The sequence below is a fragment of the Engraulis encrasicolus genome, chromosome 4 (genome assembly GCF_034702125.1).
Source record: "Engraulis encrasicolus isolate BLACKSEA-1 chromosome 4, IST_EnEncr_1.0, whole genome shotgun sequence".
Classification (NCBI taxonomy): domain Eukaryota; kingdom Metazoa; phylum Chordata; class Actinopteri; order Clupeiformes; family Engraulidae; genus Engraulis; species Engraulis encrasicolus.
The window spans coordinates 10,043,339-10,065,838 of NC_085860.1; the positions used below are offsets into that span (position 1 = coordinate 10,043,339).

Here is a 22,500-nt window from a genome sequence, read left to right on the forward strand (position 1 = left end):
CTTCCTCCTGACTGTTGAAATGGAGTAAAATCTGAATCCCTCTCAATGTGTGCTGTGGGTTAGGGTACTCTCAATGTGTGCTGTGGGTTAGGGTACTCTCAATGTGTACTGTGTGTATCTACTGTACAAGGAGTACAGCAGGGGATATAGACCCAGCATGGCTGTGGAATACACTGAATATAGAAAATAGAATATAGAATACAGAGGCAACATGGGCATGTGTGTATGGCGTAGTGCTATTGTACCCGTACCTCATGGGAACACAGATGGGAGTTCGGGTCTGGGTCCGCTCAGGGTCATTTCCCAAACCCTACCTCAAACCTTCACCTGCCTGTCTGCTCCTCACTCTGTGCTCTGTGCTCCATAATAATGCCTCAAGTTATAATACGAGAGTATAATACCAGAGTAATGATACAATATAATATGATATATAATTATAGATAATAATGCTATAATATATAATACGGTATAAAATTAACCAGAGTAATGATACAATATAATATGATATATAATTATCGACAATAATGCCTCAATATATAATACGATTATTCAGAGTAATGATACAATATAATATGATATATAATTATCCATAATAATGCTATAATATATAATCTGATTTTCCAGAATAATGATACAATATATAATATGATATACTGTACAGTATAATTATCCAGAAAAATATCTCAATATATATTTTTTAACGTTTTTGTAAGTCAGCTATACAGATAACATACAGTATTTTCTTCCTTCGTTTTAAGCTGAAGAGGATTGAGTAGCTGCGGTGATGTGAGAATGTGCCACTGCCAGTGTCACATGTGATGTTGACGATGTTTAGCTTTGGTCCGTACAGCAGGCGACCCTGTCACCACTCTGTCATCTGTCAGTCATCCTCAATAACTGTCAGCTTCAATAACTGTCTCTCTGATTTTGAGCTACATGAAAAATCACACGCACACATGTATGCGTGCATAATCACAATGCAGAGTCCCACTGTAAGACATGCTTATTAATAGATTAATAGAAGTTGTAGACATTTACAAAACAAAAAACGTAATTTATCCAACTAACCCTCTCCAATGAAATACAATACAATATACAGTATACTGTAGGCCATAGGTGGCTAACCCGTGGGTCTCGAGCCGCATGCGGCTCTTTGCCTGGTGTCTTGCGGCTCTTGCGTTCATGTCCAAGTTTGTGTTTATTTCCCCCATAGGCAATATGCATTAGAATTGCGCACACAAAGTTGATTAGAACTATGGCAAATAAGTGCCCTGTGGTCTTGGTACTGTAGTAGGCCTTGCCTAAATGTGTCCTGAATGATCACGTTGATGTGTGACATTTGTTACTGCAAATAGCCTACAAGACGCGATTTAAGCCTATGTTCTAAAAATAGCGCTTTCAAAAAGTGACCGCGTCTTTCGCTGACTAAACAAAATATCGGCAAAAATGTTTTAACCTGAAATATTTTGCCATCACTCCTCAATAAGGTTAAGAACATGTGCTATCCATATTAGATTATATCGCTCGGATATGGCGGTTATAAATGTGCAAATGATATGAAGAGAAAGGTGTCTGGAGCAGAGATGCGCTGAGAATCTCTGTCCTGCGTAGCCATCTCTGCGCTCTGTTAGGAGGAGTGTTCATCGTGGCTATTGACCCGAATGTGAAATTATGTTTTTGGTTTAAAATCGTGTTATTTTCGCGGGCTATAGACAAAATAGCGCCAAAAATAATGTTCCACCCTGGTTTATCAGCCATTGTCAAAGAGGCGCTGGCAGACAGCGTGCAGGTGGGAAACAATTTCAGTTTAGTCTCAAAAAGAAAACTTGGTCTTTTCCCCTGGCCCCCTGTCAGCACCCGCTGAAACATTAATGTGGAAAATGAACGGCGATTTGACGAACCACCTTGTTAATTTCGGATGGTGTTGTCGTCAGGCATCCAATGATCATCTCATCTGTGCGCAAGAAAGCGGTGCCTGTGCGCCTAACCCCCGAATGAGCTAAAAGAGGCGGAGAATCTTTAGGCCGCGTTACTTCGTGCTCTGTTATAAAGAGTGCTCATGGAAATTATGATGTGAAACGTGTTTTATTAAAATATGAAAGAATTTATTAAATAATTTTGACCTGTGTACCCTTGTCTTCTTATGTAAAACAACATTTTTATCTTGAAAAAACATTTTCCCACAAAAAAATTGAAGCAGTAAAAAAAAATAAAGGGGGGGGGGGTCATCTTATATTCAGGATTGTCTTGTAGTCAGGCCATTAAGTTGAAGTGTAACATCAATCTGACACTTTGTGTGTGTGTGTGTGTGTGTGTGTGTGTGTGTGTGTGTGTGTGTGTGTGTGTGTGTGTGTGTGTGTGTGTGTGTCTGTGTGTGAAAGGAAGAGATGGTTGATGTTCATACCCATGTGTTGTTGTGTATGCTGGTCTGTGGTGCGAGAAGGATGGGTGATGCCCATGTTGGTGGGTGTGCGCATGTTTATATGCCCGCGTGATGTTTGTGTGCCGATGTGGCTCTTTGCTGTGACACATTACAAAATTTGGCTCTTGGTCTCCGACTGGTTGGCCACCCCTGCTGTAGGCTATACTGTATTCCTGTGATGTGATTGTAATATGTCTCTTATGTGTCTGGCGGTATGAATTTTATCTCTGCTCTGATAGGCTGGCTCTGGTTGGCTGGCTTCATTACATATCTCTGCTGTGATTGGCCAGGCTGTAATATATTTGCCACCTGGTTGGCTGACTGTAATATATCTGTGTTCTGATAGACCAGGCTGTAATATATCTGTCCCCTGATTGACTGGCTATAATATATTTCTGCTGTGATTGGTTGGCCATAATGTTTCTGTTTTCTGATTGGCCAGGTGATGTACTTCAGCTCCCTCTTTCCGTATGTGGTGCTCATCTGCTTCCTGGTTCGGGCCCTCCTTCTGGAAGGATCCATCGACGGTATCAAGCACATGTTCACGCCCAAGGTAATATGTCACATGTTAATATCACATGTATACAAGGTAATATATCACATGTTAATATCACATGTTTTCACCCAAGGTAATATATCGCATGTTAATATCACATGTTCACGCCCAAGGTAGGTCTGTGGCAACAACATTAAAACGTCTTTAACATTGAAACATTAGTCACTTGCACTGACTAAAAGAACAAGTTAAAGCTGAAGTGTGCGCCAGCTCATCCCCAGCCTGGGAAATCCTATGCAGCTTTGCACAATTGTTCCGATCGGAAAGACAGCATGTATTGTATCCCAGGATCCAGGTCATGGGCTCCAATCAGAGAGCGGGGTGGGGTGGAAAGGCGAAGACTGCAGTTTGTTTGAATAGATATAGCTGACACAATTGGCTATGTGCTACATTCATGCCAAATGACACATTCATAAAACCCAATGAACGGCCATGGGCAATCATAAACCACAACCTTTCCTATGAGAAATTGTTAACCAGTCAAGCTCATCCCTATACCTGACACTACATCTCCCAGCATGCACTGCATCAACTTTACCTCACACTACATCTCCCAGCATGCCCAGCATCCACTATACCTCACATTACATCTCCCAGCATGCATGGCGTGTTTTATGGTGGCACTGTGAAGACATGAATGAATAATGCTCCACACACATACACACACCGCATAGATGCTCTCTCTCTCTCTCTCTCTCTCTCTCTCTCTCTCTCTCTCTCTCTCTCTCTCTCTCTCTCTCTCTCTCTCTCTCTCTCTCTCTCTCCATTTCTTACACAACAGACCTTGTGCTGTTCACACCACAGTCGCTGAGGTACATCAAGCACCTCAAAGGCTGTATCTGTGTGCGTGCGTGTGTGTGCGTGTGCGTGTGCGTGCGTGTGTCTGTGCATGTGCCATTTTACAACGTATGATGCTTTGATGTCATGCAGACAGAACACAGACAGTGGAGGAGTCGTTTTTCCTCAAAGATGTGTTGTGTTGTGCCAGCATGCTTCCTCATGAGCTGTGTGTGTGTGTGTGTGTGTGTGCGTGTGTGTGTCTGCATCTCCAGTTGGAGATCATGCTAGAAGCTAAGGTGTGGCGTGAGGCGGCCACCCAGGTCTTCTTCGCGCTGGGCTTGGGCTTCGGCGGCGTCATCGCCTTCTCCAGTTATAATAAACGCGATAACAACTGCCATCTGGACGCCGTGCTGGTCGCGCTCATCAACTTCCTCACGTCTGTTCTCGCCACGCTCGTCGTCTTCGCCGTGCTCGGGTTCAAGGCCAACATCATGAGCGCCAAGTGTGTCGTCGAGTGAGTATTGCTACATTATTATATTATATTATATTATATTATATTATATTATATTATATTATATTATATTATATTATATTATATTACCGGTATATTATATTATATTATATTATATTACATTATATTATATTATATTATATTATATTATATTATATTATATTATATTATATTATATTATATTATATTATATTATATTATATTATATTACTTAGTTAGAAATTGTATTGTCCCCAATGGGGAGATTTTTGTCAGCAGGTAAGGTGCACACCAGACAGGTTGTATTGCCTGCCCTATGACAAAACAAAGATTTACATAACATATTACCGGTACATCACGCTACATCACATTACATTAGGTACTGCACACATAACCAAGTTGGAGTCCAGTCTGCCTCATTTCCCATCCATCATAATGCCCCTGGATAATCACCTATTCACCATCCCCAATGGCTCTGTTTATCCACAAATACAAATAATAGCTAGTCATAGTTTCCTCTAATAGTAATAATTACATAATAGATATAATAGCTATGTGTTCTCTGCTAGAAATAGACCAGTGGTCATGATCATCATGAGAGATAAGAGGCAATATTATCCTCCTGCTCTTGCAGCTTGTATTACACAACAGCTGATTTCCCATAGCAGTGTGTGGAGCAATAACACTCTTCTACCATGGCAGTAGATTTCATTATTGCTATTTGATATGATATGAATCCCCCCCAATTGAGCAAGAGCTTTTGAGAATTACGATTCTGATGTGAGAAATGTATCAAACTAATTGAGAAAAACGGTAATATATGATACTTCCACCCCCGCTATAGCAACACCCGTAAGACCTGATCATACAGTATAATTAAGCAATACGCCACGAGAGGCCATGGGTTATGCTCGATTGATAACGGGTGAGGGGAGTGGGAGTGGTGTGCTGTAAACCTCCCCTCACCCGTTATCAATAGAGCATAACCCACAGGCTCAAGTGGCTTATTGCTTATCTAACATTGTTGCACTTAATCGCTGACGAAATGTCTTTAAAAACAATTTATTTGATCCGCGACGTTCAGTTGAAAAGTTGAGGAAGTGATTGTGGTTACCCTGGCAACGTTTCTCGGCGGGAGTGTGTGCGTTGTGCTGCCAGACACACACTTTGCTAGAAAAACTTAGCAAGGGGCGATAAACACCGCAGGAATGAAATGTCTTTGCAATCACAGTGATACCCCAATCACAGATGGTGCAAAGATGTGCTCTTCTTGCATACTCCCTACCCCAACTGCAACATATTGTCATTACCGACGTAGATGCGCTGGGTCTAACTTAGATGTGCATAGAATCTTCAGGTTGAAGGTGTAGGTTTACGCTCGATTGAACAAGGCTATCAGCCAATCCGAATCGAGAACCGGACCGCACATTGTTAGATTCATGTGATACATCCATTGGCCATGTCCTCATCATAATAGGCTTATTCGAGATTGTGCAATGTCTACATGTGCATGCAGACAGCAATGCATTCTGGATGAAAATGTTGCATGATGGTTAGATTTCTTGTCCAACTTACCAAATTTCAGTCATGTTCACTACGACGAGGTGACATGTCACATGGTGTCAAACTATTGTGAGATCAATGCGACTGCAGACGGGACTTGCAACTCCCGCAGTTGCTTATCCCCGTTGATGCTCGTCTGCATACCGCCTCCGAGGGGACGCACCCCTGAACTGGTTGGCCAACAGTTCACTCACGTGTGTGTGGGGTAGGCGCGTTGTCTCACACCCCTACACAAGTTTGCACTGCACCTCACTTCAGCTCCTCCTCCACACCTGCCCCCCCACACCTCACACGTGGTGTGCTGCTAGTACAGTGGTTTTTAAAGTAGGGGCCTTGGCTGGAATATATCGATATACAGTATATGGGGCCTTGCCATGGTAAAGTTTGGGAACACCTGTGGTAGTAGATCAAACTGGTGCGAGCTCATCGTCTTGTGCATATTTGCGTCCGACTTTAAATGCGCAGTGTTTAATACCACTCACATGGTGACAACACGTTCTCACTGATGGTGGCCTCAAGTGTGCCTACTGTCAGGGCTTCCTGACCATGTAATCACATGACCTCTGCACACCCAATAGGAAGAGCCGTAAGATCAAGGGCTTCCTGATCATTAATCACATGACCTCTCCTCACCCAATAGGAACAGGCGTAAGATCAAGGGCTTCCTGATCATTAATCACATGACCTCTCCTCACCCAATAGGAACAGCCGTAAGATCGAGGGCTTCCTGACCATATAATCACATGACCTCTCCACACCCAATAGGAACAGCCGTAAGATTGAGGGCTTCCTGACCATATAATCAAATGACCTCTCCTCACCCAATAGGAACAGCCGTAAGATCGAGGGCTTCCTGGGTTCGGAGATCAGCCGTGACCTGATCCCTCATCACATCAACTTCAGCAGCAGCGTCAGCACTCAGGACTACAAGCAGATCACAGATATCCTGCAGGGCGTGATGGAGAGTGACTACTCTCGCCTAGGCCTCGACTCATGCAGCATCGAAGATGAACTGAACAAGGTACACAATACACACATTACACTAATATTACATTTACATTATATTACATTGATGGAGAGCGACTACTCTCGTCTGGGCCTGGACTCATGCAGCATCGAAGATGAACTGAAAAAGGTAGTGCATGATCACATGTAGTACACTACATTACACTACATTACAGTAGAATAGAGCTCAATAGTACACTACATTACACTACATTACAGTAGAATAGAACTCAATAAGGTCCTTTCCAGAGTGACTACTCACGCCTGATCACAAGTAGTACACTACATTTTGGTTTCAGGACTCTCATGCAGTGCTTTGGACTCACGATAAACCTAACATCTAATGAAAGTGAAAGCCCAACTGGGGAACTCCCATTGTCATTGTGACACAGCACTCCACAGCACACAATGACATTGCATTTAGGACTCACACATGCAAGGGGGCAGCCTCCAATGGCACAGCCTCCAATGGCTCAGGGTACCTCAGTCATGGAGGGGGATGACAGAGAGCTCTGTTTAATTACTTGCCCCACCAACCTGGCAGGTTGGGAGTCGAACCGGCAACCTTTGGGCTACAAGTGTGACACCCTAACCACATACCCATGACTGCCCATGACTCTATATTTAGTGTGTGTGTGTGTGTGTGTGCGTGCGTATGGGTGTGTGGGTATATATTTAGAGTCAAATGGATACAGGACAAACACATACTGTACTTATATAACATCTATATTTAAAACACACACTGTGTGTATATATAGCATCCACTGAATTTGGGACAAACCCAAGAGATGTCCCATGCGGTGACGTTTACCACAGCGTAGGCAAGCCGCATCCCTTAGTGGTGACCTTTACTACAGCGTAGTCAAGCAGTATCCGCCGTCTTCTCTGCCCGAGCACCATCTCCCATCCAGCTGGGCCCCGCCCTGGGCTTCCCCTGATCAGCGTGTCCCTGCCCTGGGCTCTGTCCCCCATCCAGCGTGTCCCTACCAATCCCTTTATGTAGGGCTCTGTCCTACAGTACTGTACTGTATTGTAGGCCTCTGGCATACTTGTACTGTATTGTAGGGCTCTACTGTACTGTACTGTATTGTAGGGCTCTACAGTGCTTAACAGTATTAGAGGGCTCTGGCCTACAGTACTGTACAGTATTAGAGGGCTCTACTGTACTGTACTGTATTGTAGGGCTCTACAGTGCTTAACAGTATTAGAGGGCTCTGGCTGTGGTCAGGTCTACTGGTGCCAACAACAGTGTAGTACAGCGTGTAAACATGACATTGGATCTCCCTCTGATGGCCAGCCGTGTCTCCTCTGATGGCCCATTGATTCTCTTGGCCCCTCTCTCTACTAACAGAGAGTGTACATCCTTGTGTTCCCTTTACCCTGGTAAGACACTGAGTTATGAATTTGTTGTTACCAGAATGGCAATGACCAAGTCATAGTGCATGACTATAGGCCTTGTGTTATGTCATAGTAGTGCTATGGTAATTACCTTTTCAATGACTACTACAGCGTGCCACTGGTGGAAGAGTGTGCATTATGTGGCTTATTATTATGTACACGTCTGATGTCCTTGTCCCCTTGTTTTCTAGAGCAGTGATTCTCAAACTGTGGGCCGTGGGCCGCAAAGGTATTCCAAGTGGGCCCTGGAAATATTGTTTTTAAATCTCAATAACATGTGTTGCTGTCTTGCTGTATGGGGCAGAGGTGGGCCCCGAACATTTGTGAACATTTCAAGCGGACTCAACGTTGTTAAAGGTTGAGTACCACTGCTGTAGTGGGTCTACTATTGTGTCCCCTTGATACTCAGCTTGGCAAATTACCCTGCTGTTGTGGACACTATCTCTGCTGCATTTCATATCTGTGTGTTTGCTGAGAGCACAGGCATGTGACTGAATGTTCTGGGGAGGAATGTGGTGTTATGCGTGTGTGTGTGTGTGTGTGTGTGTGTGTGTGTGTGTGTGTGTGTGTGTGTGTGTGTGTGTGTGTGTGTGTGTGTGTGTGTGTGTGTGTGTGTGTGTGTGTGTGTGTGTGTGTGTGTGTGTGACGTGAGCATGATGCCTTGGGTTACACACATGCTTGTGCCTAGAGGCACCGGGGATCAGCTGAACACACACACACCCCTCCCCTCTCCCTCCCTCTCTCTCTCTCATTCTCTCTCTTTCCCTCTATCTCCCCCCCTCTCCCCCCGTCTCTCTCTCTTCCTCATCACTCCTTTCCCATTCATCTCTGTCTCCCTCTGTAGGTTGAGCAGTGTACTGCCCTGTCTCTCTATCCCCCCTATAGGCTATGCAGGGTACTGGTCTGGCCTTCATTGGGGTAGATACAGTATTCATATTTCTCTCTGTCTCTCTATCCCCCCCTTTAGGCAGTGCAGGGTACAGGTCTGGCCTTCATTGGGGAACTGTACTGTACTGTACTGTGCTGTAATATTTCTCTCTGTCTCTCTATCCCCCCCTATAGGCAGTGCAGGGTACAGGTCTGGCCTTCATTGGGGTATATACAGTATACATATTTCTCTCTGTCTCTCTATCCCCCCCTATAGGCAGTGCAGGGTACTGGCCTGGCCTTCCTTGGGGAACTGTACTGTACTGTACTGTGCTGTAATATCCCTCTCTGTCTCTCTACCCCCCCTATAGGCGGTGCAGGGTACTGGCCTGGCCTTCATTGGGGTAGATGCAGTATAAATATTTCTCTCTGTCTCTCTATCCCCCCCTATAGGCGGTGCAGGGTACTGGCCTGGCCTTCATTGGGGTATATGCAGTATAAATATTTCTCTCTGTCTCTCTGTCCCCCCCTATAGGCGGTGCAGGGTACTGGCCTGGCCTTCATTGCCTTCACGGAGGCCATGACTCACTTCCCTGCGTCCCCCTTCTGGTCCGTGCTCTTCTTCCTCATGCTGGTTAATCTGGGACTCGGCAGCATGTTCGGAACCATCGAGGGGATCATCACGCCACTCACCGACACCTTCCGCATACGCAAGGAGCTACTCACAGGTAGGGGGCGCAATAGAGCATGCATACAGTATATACACTGTATATATACAGTAGATACCAATAGATATACAGCAGGAATCATCGACCCCTCACCAACATCTTGCGCATACGCAAGGAGCTCCTCACAGGTAGGGAGAGCAATAGAGCATACATACAATACATTTATACTAATGTCATTAGATAGCATAGATATAGTAACTAGAAATGCACTCCGAGAATGCAGACCTCCGCCAAGGAAGTCGTTTGTTAGAACATTTGACTATGTTACAGCCGATTTTTATTTCAAGTCTTTCTGCCTTATTTTTGTGGAGTTAGAAACTGGAACGCCCTATCCCGCAATTCAATTTGCGGTCACTAGGGGTGTCTAGATTTGTACTCAAACAATGGTGAAGAATCTTTTAAAAAGTCCTGGTTCCGTTTTGTGATCTAGGTCACCGCCAACATTTTATCACGTTTTCCTTTGGTAATTTCCAACAAACTCCAGAAAGTTTCACACGTTTTTGAGTTATCTTGCAGACAGACAGACAGACAAACAAACCAACGCGGTCGAAAACATAACCTCCTTGGCAGGGGTAACCATCACCCCCCGCAAGATATGAAAGGAGCTCCTCACAGGTTTATAGATATACTGGATATATTGTATATATACGTAAATATAGACATAAAGCAGTAATATCACCCCACTCACACAGACATTTTCAGGATACGCAAGGACTGTAGTCATAGCGCTATTTCTAACTATTTCTCTCTTTAACTCTCTCTGTGTTTTTAAATCTGTATTCTGTTTACTGTCATCTTTTGTCTTAAACTACAAACGCTGTTTACCTACGGGTACCAATAAAGTAAACTGAACTGATCTCTCTCCCTCTCTCTCTCTCTCTCTCTCTCTCTCTCTCTCTCTCTCTCTCTCTCTCTCTCTCTCCAGTGGGGTGTTGTCTGTTGGCGTTCAGTATCGGCTTGCTGTTTGTGCAGCGTTCGGGTAATTACTTCGTGGCGATGTTTGATGACTACTCCGCTACTCTGCCGCTGCTCATCGTAGTGGTGCTGGAGAACATAGCTGTGGCCTGGGTATACGGCACTGACAAGTAGGTCACACACACACACACACACACACACACACACACACACACACACACACACACACACACACACACACACACACACACACACACACACACACACACACACACACACCTGATCTATACTGGAGAACATCGCTACATCATTATTACACACACACACACACACACACACACACACACACACACACACACACACACATTCTAACTATATATATCCTCTTGTGTAGGTTCTTTGATGATCTTCATGACATGTTGGGTTTCCGGCCGCTGCGCTACTACTACTACATGTGGCGCTTTGTGACCCCCGTGCTGCTCCTCACCCTATTGGTCACCAGCATCGTACAGATGGCCATGACCCCTCCCACTTACAGCGCATGGATACAGGAGAAGGTGAGAGAGAGAGAGAGAGAGAGAGAGAGAGAGAGAGAGAGAGAGAGAGAGAGAGAGAGAGAGATCCCTGATTGTAATGGGCGTGCTCTATAATGTGTATACTGATGTGTGTGTGTGTGTGTGTGTGTGTGTGTGTGTGTGTGTGTGTGTGTGTGTGTGTGTGTGTGTGCGTGCTAGTGTGTGTGTGCGTGCTAGTCTGTGTGTGTGTGTGTAGGCCCAGGAGGTGTCCTTGCGATACCCTGTGTGGGGTCTGGTTGCATTGTAATGTGTATACTAATGTGTGTGTGTATGTGTGTGTGTGTGTGTGTGTGTGTGTGTGTGTGTGTGTGTGTGTGTGTGTGTGTGTGTGTGTGTGTGTGCGTCCTCTAGGCCCAGGAGGTGTCTCTGCGGTACCCAGTGTGGGGTCTGGTTGTGTGTGTCTCCCTGGTGGTGATGGCTATTCTGCCCGTCCCCCTGGTGTTCATCCTGAGGTACTGCAATATCCTGGACGACCACATGGGAGGGCTCTCGGCAGTCTCTTACCGCAAGGTACACTTCTATTACAGCACTATCACCCTACTATTACACTTCTATTACAGCACTATCACCCTACTATTACACTTCTATTACACTATTACACCACAACATTCTCTTATCTATACTGGCTATAGTCTATACTGCCTGCAGTATCTTACCATAACATACACCACAACATTCTCTTATAGTCCATACACACTGATTCTGATTAATTTTATGGCATTTTGTTATCATTATTTATCTTCTGAGTCTTTTTAGTTATTGATTCATTACATTTTTATGTATGTATTCATTTATTTGTTTGTTTATTTATGTTATAAATGAGTTGATTAATAAATGAGCTGCATGTCTTGTATGAATTGTGCTATGCATATAGTCATTATTGCTATTGTTATTGTTATTATCATTATTATTATTATCATTATCATTATTGTTATTATTATTATTATTATTATTATTATTATTATTATTATTGTTATTATTATAAAGGTGTTTACATTATTATTATATACTAATAATAAAGTTAGTATTATTATTATTGTTGAGGGTCGTCGGATATAGGACAGTTTAATGTAATGGCAATGTAATGTAATGTGTTGTTATTCTCGTTAAGGGTCGGCCCATGGAGGACAGCGTAATGTTGTCTGTAATGTAATGTAATGTAATGCAATGTAATGTTATGTCTATGCAATGTAATGTAATGTTATGTCTATGTAATGTTATGTAATGTGTTGTTATTCTTGTTAAGGGTCGGCCCATGGAGGACAGTGCTCGCCCAGAAGGGGATGAAGGGGACGACGACGACCTCATCGCCAAGACAACAGGCCACACCCCCTCCTCGCCGCCGGCCAATAGCAACATCTACAGGAAGCAGAGCGGAGGGCACGCCCCTGACGCAAGCACCGCCCCCAACGGCCGCTACGGGATTGGCTACCTGATGGCCGACATGCCGGACATGCCCGAATCAGACCTCTAGGGGGCGATAGAGAGGGGACCACGCCATAGCAACATCCATACAGTACATGCTATACCATAGCACCATGTGTATGCACAGCACATACAATACATGCTATACCATAGCACTATGTGTGTGTACTGTTCATACAGAACATGCTACAACATAGCACCATGTGTGTGCACTGTACTGTGCTGTATGTCCACTGTATGGTCACATCTTACTATTGCGCTGTGACCCCCTGTAGAATCATGCCAACATCATAGGCCTACCCATGGTCATTACATTTACCATGTCATAACATCGTAACATGCTGCATAACATGTCGTAACATCGCAACATGCTGCATAACATGACATAGCACAACATGGCATAACACCATAACATGCCGCATAAGCTGTCATCACCGCTCTAGTTATTACATGTCACCACCACCAAACCAGTCATTACACCATAACATGTCACAATTTATTTTATTTTTATTCTTCATTTATTTTACTAGGGTGGTCATATTGAGGCTGTTGCCTCTTTTCCAAGTGAGCCCTCGTCATCATACCAGTTATTACATGGACCATTTCATTTCACCGACATCATAGTCAACACCTTAACATGTCCCCACCAGACCAGCCATTACACCATAACAGGCCCTCAACACCATACCATAGTCATAACATGTACCATAACATGCCATCATCATCATCATCATCATCATCATGTCACCATCTTAATGACCTTAACATGTCCCCAACATCATGCCATAATGACAACCGTAATATATGGTCTACCACCACACCACGTACCACCACAACATACCCCCAGTCTTGTCTGGTAGTGTAACATGATGTCCCGAACATTTCATCTCACACACACACACACACACACACACACACACACACACACACACACACACACACACACAGCTCAACTCCCGCAACATTTTAGCGATTTGGAAAGGAACAGGCCTGGGCCCCATAGGCCACCGTACATCATAATCCTAATGGATCATACTGCCCCCCCCCAGCAGTCTTCACAAGCCACCCCCCCACCCAGCCCACAGTGGCCGTCAGCAGAGCTGATCCTCACACCCTCCATCCCCCTTTCTTGTTCCCCCGTACCTTACCACTCCCCCTTCCCTTCAAACCTAGAGTGTCCATCAACAGATCTGACTTTTTTTGTAATCCTGTTTTGCTTCATGGCTCCTTTGAACAGCGGTGAAGAGAAGAGGAGTCGGCCGGTCGGTCGTGTATTTTGTTTTGTATATACAGTATTAGACCTACAGTGTAAATGTGTGCAAGGCTGTAGATAGGTTAGCACCCTGCGTTTTGATTGGCTGGATGGCTTAGCACCCTGCTCTCTGATTCGCTGGCTGGCTTAGTGTCCTGCCTTTTGATTGGCCAGCTGGGTGTGCCATAGAATGACAGCAGCAGCACTTATTGTTGATCATGGGTCCATTCATGACCGGTAGATGCAGAGTAGAGAACAGAAAATCCTCTCATCTCTTTCTCACCAGAGTAGGGTAGATTAGGTCCTCTTCTCTACTTTTTCTTCTCCTGTGAAGCTAGAAAGCTGGCTACTGAGTTTCACAGAAGACACAGGACAGCTGTGGTCTTATTTAGCACACAGGACAGCTGTGGTCTTTAGCATGTAAGTAAATTGATTTGTGTCTCCTCAATGATGTGAGTTTGCAGCTTGTGGAACTTCTTGCTGGTGTGGACATTCGTATGGCCTCTATGACGACCCCTTACAAGTGTCTCAGTCTGCACCCTTACGAGTGTCAAGCCTCACCATGGCTTGCTGATGCCAAAGCGATTTGTAGCCAGATGTCATCTTCAGGTCATACACAGTAGTGGGCCTAACTCTACTCTAATGCTGAAATGGCCTAGTCATATATAACAGTAGTAGTAGGCCTACTCTAATGCTGATGTCTGGTCTAGTCGTAACAGTAGTAGGCCTACTCTGATTCTGATGTATGGTCATATTTTAGTTGATGCCGGCAGTTTCTCGTGTTGAGTTTTAGGGATATCAGTGTTTGCTGTTCTTTATTATACTGTACTATGAGATCAAAGCAGAGAAAGAAAGAGAAAGCATCTCCACTATGACGTCACGCAGCTGTTACCAGAGATCACAAGATTCTCTTCTCGTAATCTCTCTACTGTTACTGAGCTGCAACTGGCTTCAGGATTTACTGTTGTTACGTTCAGCTGTTACTGATCGTAAAGGGCAGCTTGCAGGTTAAACACCACTAAATGTTATGGATCACTGTTGTTACTGAGCAGGTTAAACACCACTAAATGTTGTGAATCATCACTGCTGTTACTGAGCTCAACTTGGCCTTCAGTATTTACATTCTCTTGTTACTGATCTTGATGTTCAGTAAATCGCTGCTGTTACGGAGCTGCAGTTGGCCTCAGCTATTATTACTGCTGTCTGTCTGTCTGTGAACATTTCAATTTGACGTCTGAAGCCCCCGTCTCTCTCCACCCCCATCCTCGTCTTCGAGCTTTACACCGCTGCTATGGGGGTTGATAGCTACGCTACTCTGGCTGACAATACTGTTAAAAGCACTCAAGTATTTTTTATACACAACCACAGTGTAGGAGAGATGTACAGTAGACGGGCTGGCAGCCAGCGATGGATGTGTGGTGTGGCCTGAGGTTCCAGGGTCAGTTGGGACCCCAAGCAGAAATAATGAATAATAGGACTGAAAAATAGAAACAAATCACCACTATTGTGGTTTAAATTGTGAGCTGCCGTTCACCATTGGGGGCTGCACATGGCTGCCTGCCTGGCCCTGAGACAAGATGCACCTTGTGGTTGTGGTGTGGTGCCCTGCCCGTCATCAGCCTGCTGTATCTCTAAGGAGATAGCCTACTGTGTGGAGCGGTCTCTCTATCTGGAGTCACTCGTATCTGGTCTGATGACGTTCACGTCTCCCTCATGAGTCACTAGAACCTCCCCATCGTCCGTCTCTGATGGTTCTCCATCATCCAGACCGGGTCATGTTGGGTCATCCAGGCCGGCCATGTCGGGTCAAGATAATGTGAACAGCAACTGGCCTGCATCTCAAGCCAACAGAGCCTGCATGTTGTTTGATGGGTGTGATGTACTGCATCATCCATGGGTGCAGGCCATTTCTCCAAACAGGTCTGAATGTTAAATGTGTATCCAATACAAATCTGACTTCATCCAAGTCAATAAAAAGGACAGAGGCCTGAGGGCAGAGGACAGGGCGTTAGTTTGGATAAATCACTTGCACCCCATGTGTACTATATAAGCCAGTTCCGCATTGTTCTTCTAAGCCATGCAATACCAAACTGATCCCCTGGGGGTCAGCATGTAGCTGAGCGTCTGACAGACAGCAAGAGAAGCGACTGCACTGCAGTGTTGCCAGATTGGGCAGTTTCCCGCCCAATTGGGCTGCTTAGAATGAGCGTCTGAGGGTAAAAATTGCCTTTGGGCTGGTTTTTCTGCAGATTTATGGCCATAGAAATTAACAGAATTTAGTTCAAATTGAGCGGGATTTAGTGCTTCCAGGCGGGTTTTGAGCATTTTTTTGGGCTGGAAATAATATGTCTTATCTGGCAACCCTGCTCTACTGTACTGTATTGTACCGTTTTCCTTATGATTGTTATGAGCAAACCCTGTGCCTACTTTCTGATGTTTCTTTCAAGACAAGCTGGATGTTGTATATTTATGGTATTGTGTAAATAATATATATGTATATTATAAATATACTGGATTGACTAGTTTCTGTATCGGAACACATTGTTTCTGGTCAGAAGAGTTTGAGTCCGGTTACGTTATGTTACGTTAGTGTGTCATTGTCTCATCTCTCATGTCAACTGACGTCTGATTAACAGAGGTTTCAGAAATCTCTTTTCTTTTGTACATATTGTATTTTTCCATGAAGTTGCTTTGACGCGTCGCACAGTGTTATTCTTTTCTTTTCCCTCTTCAACTGAGATTAAAAAAAATCATCTGACCCACGATGGCTTTCTTTGGTCTTTATCATTCGATGTGATGCATTTCTTGGTTTCTATCGTTCACTGTGATGCATTTCTTGGTTTTTATTGTTCAGTGTGATGCATTTCTTGTACAGTAAAAGATATGTCGATATCTCACAATGTGGTCAGACCAACAGGCCTTTTAAAGCCAGAGCAGGAGATAGCATACTGTGGTATCTGTAATGTACAACAGCCAAGAGGTGCATACCGTATCTGTAATGTACAATAGCCAAGATGGTGCCGTTGACTAGGCTGCATAGCCAGTAAAGTGTCTTTGAAAGGGCTGGGCAAGGACCACAAACCGGGCCAGGGCATTTCTTTTTTGCATAGACCAGTCCCCCACCGCCATACTACAGTTAAAATTGGACCAGTCCACTGTATATTGAGGATGCACCAATGGGATCAGTCCGATGTATAAGGATCATAGTCATAATTCTGGGCTGTGGTCTCAAAGGGAAAATCTGAAACAAACTAACAATAAAAAAGAAAACAAAAGTATCTGCCCCTGATGACTCTATGCCCTGTATGCCAGATTACCAGTCCACCCCACCGTGAAAATGCCCTGTATGCCAGATTACCAGTCCAGCCATGGTCTTTTACAAGGCAACATAGTCAGTGAACTCCAGTTCCATCAGTAGTCCATACGATTGGTCCAATAACAGCCATTCATATTCAGTGGGATTTTAAAAGACTTTATTTAAATCATCAGTTTCACACCACTGGAATTCTCTCCAATGACAATGATTAAAATCAACAGCAGTTTTAAAAATCAAGATCCTTTTCTCACACGATGAATGAATGAATGAATGCCAAATGACAAGCCTAAACCTCAGCAGCACTGACTCCAGTAGACACTTCCTGTAGAGCTGATTATGTACATACGTTTTGTCTCGTGACCTGACGGATTAAAATTCCACAATTCCATTCTCTGTAAAATGTATCTAAAAAAACAACAAACAAACAGAGCAAGCTAGGTTACAATTAGATCAGTGCAAAAACACGACAAGGTTGCAATGCTACCCGCTCCACAGCATATACTGCTCCATGACACACACGTTTACACAGATCAGACGGGGTGTACCAAGAAGCTGATTGAGGAGTAAACCAGGTGAAGTTAAGAGGTAAATCATCGAATAGAAGAACCTGGAGTCCCCATGTTCTTATAAAAATGAGGACTCCAGGCTCTTCTATTAGGCGATTTACCTCTTAACTTAACCTGGTTTACTCCTGAACCAGCTTTGTAGTATAGGCCCCAGTCCTCTGCACATCTCCTCTCCTCTTCACAGCAAAAAATGAAATCTTAGCAAGCTTATTTTTTGTAGTTTCAAGTAAAAACATCTAGTCAATCTTAGTTGCACTAAAAATCACCTAATAACAAGTACTTCTGAACTAGAACTTTGAAAATGTAGACAAGTTCTAAGACATTTGTCCGTGAGGCAAATAATTTTAACTTTAAAGAGATATTTTTTCACTTCTAGTTCTAAGTTCTAGTTCATAAGTACTAGTTATGGGGTGATTTTTACCTAAATTAAAAGACTGACTAGATACTTGAAACTTGAAAAATAAGCTTGCCAAGATTTCATTTTGTCCGTGGTCTTCTCTCCTACACCTCTCCTCTCCACCTCCTCTGTTGATTGACACGCATCTGGCCCAATCAGGAACCTCCTCAGACAGCCTTGGCGAATCCGACGCGGTCGTTGTCTCTGTCGAAGACGGTGTAGTATTGGCCGATGAAGACATCTCCCAGAATCCATAGCGGCCCGGCAGGGGGCGGGATCTCAAGACCCATGAAGCCACTCAGGCAGATGGACTTACCGGCCTGCGTCTCCTAGAACACACACACACACAAACACGTTAGTACTGAAGCCACTCAAGCAGATGGACTTACCGGCCTGGGTCTCCCATCTCTCACACACACATGCACGCACGCACGCAACTCACTCCCAGAGAGTGGAGAGCATACCTATACTCCACACCACTGCTGTTCGGCCGTCCATCTGACCTCTACTGATCCCTAGTGGTGGGAGCAGCATATTGCAACTACACTGTGAGTTCTTTCCATTGTCCTAAAGGGCTATGCATACTTCACGTGCGCACTTTGGTCTGCCACATTTTAATGGTTCTCGCACCAAATGCGCCATTCATAGTCAAAACCGCCATTAACAGGCTTTCGCTTGCATTTTCGGAAGTGTGCTGTTCATGAGAGAAACTGCAGTATCTTTCGCAACTCGCAGAATGAGTTCTACAGATGTATATAAATAGAAAGCCAAACACGGCTGCTGTAGGGCTACTGACTTGTGACTTACCACAATGAAACCTAGATTTTTGTTGTAGCCTACATTGCCAGATCATTCCAAGACCATGTGAGAGCATTGTTCTGGCTGCAGAATTTATAAATAGATCGGCAAACAACGTGCTTCTGAACAAAGTAAACAATTGTTTCACTGAACAACATTTAAGGGAGAAGATAAAATAACTCTCAATGACATTTTATATCGTCAAAATGATGCAGGGTCCATTCTCTAGTAGCCTACAGTAGTTGTAGCCTCTCTTCGCAACTCCTGCTTTGCCTGTCTACCTACATGGTCGCTGGTGGCGCACGCCAAGTTACAAAAAATGTGGGGTGCACGACCTCGCGCTGCGTCAGCTTGCGGAGGGGAGTGTGACGTCATTTTGAGCGTGCGCCATCGTCGCGAGTGAGGTATGAATGAGGTTAGTGCCAGTAACGCTACTGTATGTATGAATCCGCCTTGACTCCCATCCTATCTTGTGCTTGTGTCCTCGTGATGACGTCGCAACATGTCATTGACGACACAAGTTCATAATTCAAAGCGCAATTCAAAGGTCATTTTCCTCACTTGTAATCTGGATGACGTTGAATGGAGAAAAGTCATCCAGAAGTTGTTGTGGCTAGGCTGACGGCAGGGAAACTTTTGTTTTCTCCACAGAGGTGGGGCGTCAGCAGAACGCAAGGCCACAAGCACTGTTGCCAGATTGGGCTGTTTCCCGCCCAATTGGGCTGCTTAGGATGGCCGTGTGCGGGTAAAAATGGCATTTAGCAGAAAAATGTTGTGCTTCTAGGCGGGTTTTGAGCATGTTTTGGGCTGGAAATCACACACACAAACGCGAAAGCGCTCATGTCCACCTTTGAGAGGTTCCTCGGTGAGGGAGTAGGTCTTGCCGCACACTATATTATGCAAAATCTCTCTCACACACACACTTCTCTGCTAAACCCACCTTCAGGATGTATTGTTCACCAGTGAGTGAGTAGGTCTGTACACTAGAGAGGGGTGTGTGTGTGTGTGTGTGTGTGTGTGTGTGTGTGTTTACCTTGAGGATGTACTGCTCCCCGGTGAGTGAGTAAGTCTTGCCTGCGATGTTGAAGGAGATGGTGGGCAGAGTGGGAACCTTCTTACAGTCAACCATGTACTGAGGAGAGGAGAGAGAGCGAGAGAAGTCAAGTGGTCAGCCAATTTCTACACCCTAAAAACACTAAATCAAAGATGATTTGATCTTTTGATATTGTATTGACTCAAAACCATATGTTTGTGTGTAATTATCTTAATTCAAACCGTATGTATTATCTATTGCCCCATGCCAGTGCAGCTGATGTGAGAGCAGCGCAAAAAAGACTGTCTGACATTGGACGGTAAGCAAATAATTCTATTTTCAAAACCAATATACACTTAAGTTTAAAACTTCTGATCCTTTCCGATGTATTTTCACCGTCAACAATACAGGTTTATTTTACACAGCCTGCTTTCAATACGCCACGACTCAGGTCTCGAGATGCAATCTGCAGTGTCCAAGCCTGCATTGACAGGCAGTCCATGATGGATAACACAAGCCGGTTATTCAATAAACTATAGGACACTATCAATTCTTCAGACCCTCTTCTGTGTGTTTTCAGAATCACAACTAAGTTCATAATTTTATTTGGCAATCGTAGTTTTACGACACCTAGCTATAGGCTACTGCTCCGGGGGCTTTGGCTGAAATGACAGGGTGTAGCGAACACAAGCACCATGGCAACTTTCGGAAAAGATTGTTTTGATGTGTGTGTGTGTGTGTTACCTCTCCCTGTATAAGGGGGATGGCTCCAATAGCCTTCTGCAGGGCCTTGACCTCAGCTGGGGGGCCGGTGATCAGGGAGGTTCCAGTGTCCACGATCGCCTCACAACCGTCCTTACACAGAGTCAACTTGTCACCAACACCAACACTGTAGACACACACACACACACACACACGTTACATATTTACATACAATACATCACACCCGTCTTTACACAGAGTCAACTTGTCACCAACACCAACACTGTAGACACACACACACACACACACACGTTACATATTTACATACAATACATCACACCCGTCTTTACACAGAGTCAACTTGTCACCCACACCGCGCACGCACACACACACGCACACGCACACCAGTCCTTACACAGAGTCAACTTGTCACCAACACCCACACTGTAGTAGACACGCACGCACGCACCAGGTCAACACACACCACCACTATTGCCAGACATCAATAGCAGACTGTTACCTATGTCATATAAATGGTCATTTCATGTCATAGACATATTAGGGACTCATGTCATAGTGCAGTGTTTCCCAACCAGGGGTACGTGTACCACTAGGGGTACTTGNGCACACCTTACGGGGTACTTGGAAAAATGGTAATTTTAACAAATGCATGGATCATAGTCACACTGGAATAGAAAAAAAAGCAATGTAAAACATGAGTTAGGGGGTACTCATAGTACAACGAAAAGGGTTGGGGGTACATGAGACAAAAAAGGTTGGGAAACACTGTCATAGTGTATGTAATGTAATGTATCCAATTATATCTTGGTGCAGAAGTGGTGCACTGGTGTAGTAGCATGGAATGGTTATTTATATACTAATAATAGTACTTTATATAATAACAATAGTAATAATAGTGTATAATAATGTATAGTGATAGTGTATATTACATGTTGGTGGTAGAGAGAAGTGGTGCACTGGTGTGGTAGCACGAGGGTTGGTGTTGGTGTTGCGCTGCGTTGCGTTGCCCAGGTGACCTTTGGGTAGCGTTGCGGTACCCAGCTGGTGACCTTTGGGAGGACTTAGACCAGGAGAGCCATGAATGCAGCTCAGGACTGGGTGTGGCCTCCTGTCTCTGGAAAGGTCACCTGAGGGTGTGTGTGCGTGTGTGTGTGTGTGTGTGTGTGTAAAAGCCACTTCATCTGGGAACCAGCACAGCCCCTCCGTCTCAGCCTGGCCAGTACCCTGTGTACTGTACTGGGTGGCCTGAGCTGGGCTGGTTTGTGTTTCTGAAAGGGGTAGGAGTGGATGTCTGTTGTTGTGATTGAGAACGATCGGTTGAAATGCCAAAAGCAGGATTACTTTCCCCTAAAACCTTCTGACAAACAAACACTTTCCCCATCCCAAGGCGTGCCTCCATCCCCCAATCTCCTCTCCCGGTGTGTGTGTGTGTGTGTGTGTGTGTGTGTGTGTGTGTGTGTGTGTGTGTGTGTGTGTGTGTGCGTACCCGTCCACGTGTATCTGCCAGTAGGCCTGTCGTGTGATGGGGGCGTAGTTGAAGTCTCCAGTGAAGTAGGTGGGGTCAGTACCACCCAGAAGCAGCTCACCACCAGGCTCCTTAGAGGGATCCCTGAGGAGAGGAGGAGAGGAGAGGAGAGGAGAGGAGAGGAGAGGAGAGGAGAGGAGAGGAGAGGAGAGGAGAGGAGAGGAGA

The 22,500-nt window shown here is 44.7% G+C and overlaps 2 protein-coding genes across 3 annotated transcripts in view; one reads left to right on the forward strand and one right to left on the reverse strand.

The window, feature by feature from the left end:
* The window catches only part of slc6a15 (solute carrier family 6 member 15), a 29,950-nt gene extending 16,761 nt beyond the window's left edge, over positions 1 to 13,189 (forward strand). Inside the window, exons 7-14 of the mRNA XM_063195995.1 lie at positions 2,865 to 2,975; positions 4,031 to 4,272; positions 6,640 to 6,832; positions 9,617 to 9,809; positions 10,735 to 10,894; positions 11,119 to 11,281; positions 11,651 to 11,809; positions 12,546 to 13,189. Coding sequence (XP_063052065.1) covers positions 2,865 to 2,975; positions 4,031 to 4,272; positions 6,640 to 6,832; positions 9,617 to 9,809; positions 10,735 to 10,894; positions 11,119 to 11,281; positions 11,651 to 11,809; positions 12,546 to 12,773 — 1,449 coding nt within the window. The 3' untranslated portion in view covers positions 12,774 to 13,189. The remainder of the gene's footprint in view (positions 1 to 2,864; positions 2,976 to 4,030; positions 4,273 to 6,639; positions 6,833 to 9,616; positions 9,810 to 10,734; positions 10,895 to 11,118; positions 11,282 to 11,650; positions 11,810 to 12,545) is intronic.
* A 4,238-nt stretch (positions 13,190 to 17,427) lies between these two features.
* The window catches only part of ctsd (cathepsin D), a 24,455-nt gene continuing 19,382 nt past the window's right edge, over positions 17,428 to 22,500 (reverse strand). For both annotated transcript variants that reach the window (XM_063196656.1, XM_063196658.1), the window contains 4 exons: positions 22,296 to 22,418; positions 20,831 to 20,975; positions 20,087 to 20,185; positions 17,428 to 18,584 (listed from right to left, as the gene is read on the reverse strand). In XM_063196656.1, the coding sequence (XP_063052726.1) occupies positions 18,423 to 18,584; positions 20,087 to 20,185; positions 20,831 to 20,975; positions 22,296 to 22,418 (529 nt within the window). In that variant the 3' untranslated portion in view covers positions 17,428 to 18,422. The remainder of the gene's footprint in view (positions 18,585 to 20,086; positions 20,186 to 20,830; positions 20,976 to 22,295; positions 22,419 to 22,500) is intronic.